The sequence below is a fragment of the Chlorocebus sabaeus genome, chromosome 15, assembly GCF_047675955.1.
Source record: "Chlorocebus sabaeus isolate Y175 chromosome 15, mChlSab1.0.hap1, whole genome shotgun sequence".
Classification (NCBI taxonomy): Eukaryota; Metazoa; Chordata; class Mammalia; order Primates; family Cercopithecidae; genus Chlorocebus; species Chlorocebus sabaeus.
Window position 1 is genome coordinate 22,847,946 of NC_132918.1, and position 9,043 is coordinate 22,856,988.

The following is a 9,043-nucleotide window of genomic DNA, read 5'->3' on the forward strand; positions in this document are numbered from 1 at the left end:
TGAAATGCCTATAAAATAAACAATCACTTTTTCCAAATGTGTATACTACATGGGTCTATAACAATATCTTAAGAAAGGACAAATTAATGAGAAAAAAGTCTTTATCACCAAAATATAATTTCTGATATGTAATAATAAGTAATAAAGAAGGTATCACAAATTAGTGGGTAGGAAAAAAGTTAATAATAATAGATGTTTTCTTCAAATTTTAATTAACATTATTTTTCAGCAATAATATTAAAATCGGTTAAATGATTCCTTGCTGTCTTTCAACTGGTCACATTTTTTTGTTGTTGTTAATATATTTGTAATACTATTTGATGTGATGAGTTATAGTATTAAATTTACTAACTTTTTTTTTTTTTTTTTTGGCAATGAGAAGAGGAAAGATTTTCTGTTTATAATAACCAGAAAGAAATGGAATTGTCTAATAATCATCAGTTGAGTATGAGCCTAGTAGGGGATGCTAATCTTCCGGGGTGGGGAAGTCTTGTGAGCTAACCAAACCCTCCTGGTCTCTGGTGAGGTCAACAGGTAGCAGTTTCCTGGTTGCCTAGTAACAAGGGACCGTGTTTAGGGGTGGGGTGGGGTGAGGTATGTTGGGGAAGGGGGCCTTCACTTGGCAAGTGAAATAACACAATTCTCAGGAGTTGAAAAAGAGGCAATCTTCAAACAGTGCTGAGAAGTCCTCTTACTTTTTCCACATTAGGGGAATGCAAACTGGTTTAACCTCACATGACACTTCCTTTTTTGTTCGTTTTTTTTCATTTGATTGGTTTGAAAATTATCCTGGATCCAGGAAGGTGATGCCTTTTCTTATTCTCCTTTTATCATCAAACCAAACAGCCAATGTGTCTCTAGAGACATTGCATTCTAAACTGAATGTGCTGACAAGCCTTCATCCCAGACCCTGAGTGGCAAGTTTTCATGAAAATCAGCTTCTGGGCCAGTTAAGTCTTCATGAAGTTATCTTTTCATAACTCAGCCCTCATTCCCCTCCGGGTCAGTAGTAGTGGAACCAGGAAACCCACGGGCCAGATTTCCTTACTCAATGAAGGCACTCCAGGAAGAAGGGGAGTTCCTGGTACCTGCCTGCCAAACTCCGCTCTACTTGCTGGACTTTGCTCAGCATGAACAGGCCATTCTGGCTACAAGTTCCCCCAAACCATCCCAGATTGTACCTTTAAGGCACACCAATTCCTCTGGATAAGGACTTCTGTTCATGATGAGTTATGTTAATTATTCTTAACATTCAAAAGAGAAAGTTCTGCATGAAAGCCCACCCCTGTCCAGCCGTTGTGCCCTGAGATCCCGATACTGTGAGGATGAGGGCAGAGCCAATTCACATCAGGGATTCTGGTCATTGGGATCACACTTGAGCATGATTTAAAACCCCAATCCCTTTTTAAATGTTTCAAAGGCCTCCAGAGCTTTCTCCAGAGGAAATCTATGGGTGACAAGGGGTTTTATGCTCACAGACTTGGACGGAAGCATCGAAATCGCCACTGGCCACGTGTTGCAGTATCGAAACACGTCCTTGATATCCACCTCCTGGAGGGCTGCATGCACTAGGGGTATGGTGGTCATCTCAGAGCCCAGCCCCACAAGCACCAGGGTCCCACCAGAGCGAGTGGCGTAGATGCCCGCCTGGATAGAGGCCTCTGCCCCTGTGCACTCGATGGTGACTTCCGGCTTGTACCCCAGCAGACCTTCTACTTTACCGGCGATTTCCTGAGGACTCTCCTTGGAGATCTGGAGGACTAAATCAGCCCCAATCTCCTTGGCTTTGGACAACCGGGGAGCAGACAGGTCAGTCACCACTACTTGAGCTGCTCCCATTGCCTTGGCCGCGAGCAAAGAGACCACCCCGATTGGCCCAGCTCCACACACAAGGACCCTGTGTCCCAGGGTAACTCCACCTCTCCTGCAGGCGTGGATCCCCACAGAAAGTGGCTCAATCAGGGCGCCTTCCTCAAAGGTGACATTGTCAGGAAGTTTGTAACAAAAGGCTGCATTGTGCTTGTAGAACCGGCAGAGGTTTCCGTCATCGGGGGTGTGGCACAGAAGAAGATGGAAGGTGACAGGTTGTATCGGCCTGACTTGCAAAATTCATCATTTTCTCGGGGAGCACCAGGCTCGATGGCAACACGATCACCTGGTTTTAGGTGCTTTACCAATGATCCCACTTTTTCGACCGTTCCTGAAGCTTCATGTCCCAACACCATGGGCTTTTTCACGATAAAATTCCCAATTCGACCCTCCTCCCAGTAGTGGACATCTGAGCCACAGATTCCAACAGAATGCATCCTCAGCAACACCTCATTTGGGCCTGGTTCGGGGATGGGATAGTTCTCCAGGTGCAAGTCCCCTGGTCCGTGCACCACCAGGGAAAGGTTCTTGGGCTTGGCCGCCGCCGCCATGGAACTCTTTTGGCTCTCGGGTGCGGCCTGGAAGGCGCGGGAGATTTGGTCTCTCTGGTGGCGCTGCCCAGCCGAGGGTCCGGGGAGACTAGACTAACATTTTCTTTATACTTTTATTCATCACATAAAAGCTGCATAACAATAGCGACTTTTAAAATGCACTATTGAATGCTGCTTTCTTCTTTTTTTCTGTTGTGGTAAGAAAACATGAGCTTTACTTTCAGCAAATGTTTAAGTAGACTGTATAGCATTGTTACCTATAGGTACAATGTTATACAGCAGATTTCTATATCCCACTTATCTTGTATAACTGAAACTTCATACCCATTGATGTTTTCTAATTTTTGTTTGAGTTTCATATTTTGTGCCTAAAATTATCCTGTCTGTAACTTACTTTTCTGTGCTACAACTGTTAGTTCTTATAATCTATTGTGTGTACTATATGAGCAGAATAGAATAGGTTTTGAGCTATTTCTTTTTCTTTTTTTCTTTATTATTATTATACTTTACGTTCTAGGGTATATGTGCACAACGTGCAGGTTTGTTATATATGTATACATGTGCCATGTTGGTGTGCTGCACCCATCAACTCGTCATTTACATTAGGTGTATCTCCTAATGCTATCCCTCCCCACTCCCCCCCGTAGGCCCCAGTGTGTGATGTTCCCCTTCCTGTGTCCAAGTGATCTCATTGTTCAATTCCCACCTATGAGTGAGAGCATGCAGTGTTTGGTTTTCTGTTCTTGCGATAGTTTGTTGAGAATGATGGTTTCCAGCTGCATCCATGTCCCTACAAAGGATACGAACTCATCCTTTTTTATGGCTGCATAGTATTCCCTGGTGTATATGTGCCACATTTTCTTAATCCAGTCTGTCACTGATGGACATTTGGGTTCTTGAAAACTCATTCAGTATCTGTAACTCTTTATTTGGGAGCATTTATGGATAATACCATCTAAACACAGAACAAGTTTTCTAGAATAATCCTTTAATGATTTTCTCAATTTTCTTCCTTGTTACTGGCATTAAATTAGGTCAAAAATAGCCTCTGTACATAGCAAACTATAACATAACAACATGTAAACAAACTGCAACTTAGCTGAGGTTTTAAGTGTTCTTGTAACAAGTAGCTGAGTGTTGGCCAATCACGGTAGCTGAGATTCAGCTAACCACAGGCTGCAAACTTCTCATATGTATCTAAATAAGGCAACGGTAGAGCTGTAACCAATCAGGCTCTTACGGTATGTCACTTTTCTTTGTCTTAAAATATTACCTACCTACATTGCTGGGTGGAGTTGTCTGAACTTTTAGTGGTTCAGGGTGCTGGCCATTTCATGAATCATTTCTTTGCTCGAATAAACTTTGCTAAATTTAACTTACCTAAAGATTTTTTTTTAACATTGGATTTTATTCAAATTTAAATTTTTTGTTTTAAAAATTTTGGTAATTTCTAGTTTCTACAGAGTTATCCTTTACACTAAAAATTGTATCTTACTGACACATAAAACAGTATTTTCTAAAATTTTCCATTACAAAGAAACCTGTTTTATTCTAGGTATCCTCATTATCTCTAATTTTGTCACTTTTCACATTTTTTTCCTTTGGGCATTATGCTGATTAAAACAAAACAAACTAAGACTGAAGAAAAAAGTATGTGTGTCCAATTTTGCCCAAAGAACTTTAACAGACTTAGAGTGAAGTTAGAGAGCATGGATTATCCTCAGCTCCCCCAGTGAACCCGTGTTGATGGAGTCTTCATTTCTGATATGGAGCTGGAAGTTAGAGTCATTTGTTTAGTATTCCACACTTCTTGATTTTCAGTAGGTACAATATTTGAAAAAGAAAAAACTTCTTGCTCTGGGGCTCTAACATAAGCAATATAAAGTAAGATCAGTAAAGCTGAGGCTGATTCGTGAAAGCCCTGGTATTTTATACCACAGGTAAAAAATGCCTAAAGAATACTCAAGCACAAGTATCAAGTACAATTATAAGTACCAATATAAGGCCTTGACCTAGATTCTCTTTCTACCAGCAGCAGTTTATTTCCTGGTATTGTATAATTGTGCATCTCAAATGGTTCTCTTCCCTGTCACTGCTGCTTATCTTTTTTTATTGCCCTTCATCCCATATGGCATCTCTATTATATGTTGCTCATTTTGTTCTCTCTTTCCATCCTCCTCTAACTTCTACCATCTCTCTGACCAGTCCAGCTCTATTTTGCTGATTGCGTGTCTTCAATGCCTCTTAATTGAGGGCTATCTGTGTATGTGACCAACATTTCTCTTTGAGATATATGGTTTTAGTTTAAAGAAGCCATTAGTATGAGCTTTCTTAATCCTATCTTTATCTTTTTTTTTTTTTCCTTCTTAAACTTATCTACCTAATGTGGGGTTTGTTGAAACCACTCCAAATATCTGAATTTTTTAAAAAAAGTATTTCTAAGAATTTGTCATGTAGAATGAGAAACGGGAAGGTAGTAAGGGAAGGTTTTAGTGCCTGGAAATCTCAATTTAGAATTTAAACTTTATCTGGAAATATATTTCTCATTATATAACTATGCTAAAGCTTTTTCTCTCTGAATGTCAACAAGAGTAAACTCTGAAAAAATGAAGATGGAGAAACAGAGACTACTGTGGTGCAACAGCAGATATTTTGGTCTAAGCTCAAATAAATAAATACATAAATATCTGATGCTGTCCTATTTTGAAAACAAAAATAATTTTTAGCAAAGAATAGTAGGGAAAAAAAACACCAGAGACAGAAACACTATGATCGAAACTACTTTAGTGACCAGAGTACGGAAAACAGGCAATCAGCTATACACAGGGGAGTTTGAGATTGCAGAAGAGCGTTATAACCTCACTCTGTTATTTCTAGAAACCTATTGAACTAAGGCCATATTCCTTGATAAAATCTTGTCACCATTAAAAAAATAAATAATTAAATTGAAAACATAATACAGATCATAAGCATAATCGGTTTCTTTAATAAGTGCTACTGGATCCCAGCCAATTAACTCTAATTTTAAAATTATTGAGTATAGTTAAGTGAATGCTGAGCATTACAATTATTTCAGCAGCTCCTCACTTCCATGAATACTGAATAAACTACACAGGATTTTCCATGCAATTATGGGTGGAAAAGATCTAGAGATAATGTAACAAACATGCCAACATTTAAATATTGGTGGCTTGATACTGGCAAGAAATTATGGATGTAAAATTTTAGTTACCATTTCAAATGGAAATAATATGTGATATGGAAAAGAAAAAAGAATGTAATATGACAGTTTAAACATTTAATTAATTTATTTAAAATGTGAATTTGATTTCTTCTCTGATATGTTTATGTTGGGTTCCAAAATTGAAGATAATGTAAATAAAGCAATTAGCAATGCAGCCAGAACAGAGACCAACTAAAACTTTATTATTATTATTATTATTATTATTATTGAGATGGGGTCTTGCTATGTGGGTCAGACTGGAGTGTAGTGGCTATTCATAGGTTTGGCCATAGTGTACTACACCCTTGAACTCCTGGACTCAAGTGATCCTCCTACTTCAGCCTCCCAAGTAGCTGGGACTACAGGTGTGCATCACTGTACCTGGCTCTAAATTTCTATTTCTTGATGATGGGTAGTTATATTCCTCTTTGAGAATCTTATTAAAGTTTTGTGTTGCAGGAAGTCAGGGACCCCAAATGGAGAGACTTGCTGAAGCTGTGACAGAAGAATGTAAAGTGTGAAGATCTCATGGACATTTATCACTTCCCCAATCAATACTCTTATAATTTCCTATGCCTGTCTTTACTTTAATCTCTTAATCCCATCATCTTCGTGAGCTGAGGAAGTATGTCACTTCAGGACCCGTGATGATTGCATTAACTGCACAAATTGTTCATAAAGCATGTGTGTTTGAACAATATGAAATTTGGGCACCTTGAAAAAAGAACAGGATAACAGCAATGTTCAGGGAACAAGGGAGATAACCATTAGGTCTGACTGCCCAAGAGCCAGGCAGGACAGAACCATATTTCTCTTATTGCTGAAAATGGGTAAGAGAAATATCTCTGAATTCTTTCCCCAGTAAAGAATATTAATAATTAACAACCCTGGGAAAAGAATGCATTCCCCGTGGGGGTAGTGGGGAGGGGCCTCTAAAATGGCCACTCTGGGAGTGTCTGCCTTATGCAGTTGCAGGTAGGGATGAAACATGCCCTAGTCTCCTGCGCTGCCCCCAGGCTTATTAGGATTAGGAAATTCCTGCCTAATAAATTTTAGTCAGACCAGTTGTCTACTCTCAAACCCTGTGTCCTGATGTTTATGAATGACAATGTGTGCACAGCAGGACAGGGAACCTCAATAGTAATTCTAGTTTCACCCCAGCCTTGTGACCTTGCCTTGCCCATTTGCCTTGTGATATTTGTTGCCCTTGAAGCATGTGATCTCTGTGACCCACACTCTATTTGTACACTCCCTCCACTTTGAAAATTGCTAATAAAAACTTGCTGGTTTTATGGCTCAGGGGGCATCATGGAACCTGCTGACATGTGATGTATCCCCCAGCCACCCCCTTTAAAATTTCTTTCTTTTGTACTCTTTCCCTTTATTTCTCAGACCAGTAGACACTTAGGGAAAACAGAAAAGAACCTATGTTGAAATATTGGGGGCTGGTTCCCCCAATAGTTTTGGACTTTTTTTGAGAATGTATATACATAGAATTTCAGGGATTTCACCAACTTTATGAAACCCATCCATGTGAACCTAAGATAATATCTTCTGTTTAAAGGTAGTAAAAAGAGTGGACTTGTGAGATCATAACACCATAAGTTTGCAATTTGAGGCCATTCAATATGGCTCTGAGATTCTTAGCAGCTGAGTTGAAAAGGGAGGTACATTAATCCAGTTTCAATGTTATTTGAGGGTTTCTATTCATCATAAATATGTGAGTTTTATAGTAATCAGTCTAGCTTATGCTAAAGAAAAGAAAATAGAAAAAGTATAATTGTGTCTTTTAAATAGAGAACAGAGTAAATCCTGGGAAGTCAAATGCTCTCTTTTTCCTCATTCATTTAGAAATCAGTTATTTGTTTCCCCACAAGGGTCTGGAGGTATCGACCTAAGTGCTACAGCTGAAGATTAAAAATTTGCCTTCTTTTTACATTTAACTTTGTGGCTCAGATTCTCTTCTTCGACAGGAGATGGAACTCTAACCCTTACTTCAAAAATAAGGGTTTATTTCTCCTTTATGGGGCATTTTGAAATGGAAAAAAAGAAAAACTTCATTTAGCCTTCTAAAATAAGGGTATAATATAAAGGACAAAAATGGTATCTTTGGTGAGGGCCAAGACTCTGCTTCTGTCAGCCCAAAGAGAGGCTATTCTTCAAATCTCTTTCCTCATAAAGCAGAAAGAGAAACATACACAGAATTCACCTGTACTATAGTCATACTATTTTTTAAATCATGAGTTAGCAATGGGTGGAAGGATATCTGAGGTATAAATACAATAAATACTACTATTTCCAGTGTAACAAGTTCAAGCATAACAGTTGCCCAGTCTAGACTGAATAAAACCACAAGCTCTAACTGAATTTTTAAAATGTTACTATTTGATGTATTGTTTGACTGGAAGAGTTATTGGGGTCAATCTTCTGTTTTCATTGAGGCAGAGATTTTGTCATTGACCTCAACCATAGGTGAATATCAGAAATAAGAGCATACATGCCATGAACCATGGCCAAAAGCACAGAAGACCCTGAAGTAGCAAAAGGTAAATACAAATATTAGTGGAGTCTATTTTTGGTGAAAAAGTCACTGGAACAGACACCAGTAATTCCAGGAAGCAAATCATGAATAAATCTCACTCAAGGAAAAGTTCTCACATGGAAAGTAAATTTTCTTATTACAGTTTATATTCCTATATTTCTTTTTTTTTTTTTTTCAGACAGTGTCATATCTGTTGCCCAGGCTGGACTGGAATTCAGTGGCATGATAATAGCTCACTGCAGCCTTAAACTCCAGGACTCAAGCAATCCTCCTGCCTCAACCTCCCAAGTAACCAGGACTACAGTTGTGCACCACCATCCTTGGGTAATTTGTGTGTGTGTGTGTGTGTGTGTGTGTGTAGAGATGGGGTCTTGCTATGTTATTCAGGCTCGTCCCCTATTCCTGACCTCAAGTGATCCTCCTGCCTCAACCTCCCAAAGTGCTGGGATTATAGGCATGAACCATCACACCCAGCCACCTTGTTTTCTATTTTTATGCTAGAGGCAATTAAGCCATCTTCCTAGGTAATAAAGTTTTCTTCATTCAGAGGGGCTGAAAATGGTCACAGAAACATCAACCTATCCTTGACCAACATACCATTGCGTTACATCATTTCCGTTATCTGATATAAAATAATATCTAAATAAATCAGAACAAAAGGGAACCAACATTGTTTAAGCTTATACCATGTAACAGGAACCTATAATATATGCTTTTAACACATTAACTATAGTAGGCACATCTTATTATTAGTTTATATATGCAGAAGCCAAAGCGCAAAAGGTATCTAGCCTAAAATTGCATATTGTTGACCTTGGATATTTAGAGGCAAAGCATCTTGATAAAAACTTAATGAAT

General features: G+C 38.9%; 1 protein-coding gene across 1 annotated transcript; it reads right to left on the reverse strand.

The window, feature by feature from the left end:
* Positions 1-1,145: 1,145 nt before the first annotated feature.
* On the reverse strand, positions 1,146-2,491 carry LOC103221304 (sorbitol dehydrogenase-like). Its single transcript, XM_007972201.3, is given in 2 exon segments — positions 1,146-2,048; positions 2,051-2,491. Coding segments are annotated over 2 exon segments (1,071 nt in total). The 5' UTR covers positions 2,421-2,491; the 3' UTR covers positions 1,146-1,347.
* Positions 2,492-9,043: the final 6,552 nt, after the last annotated feature.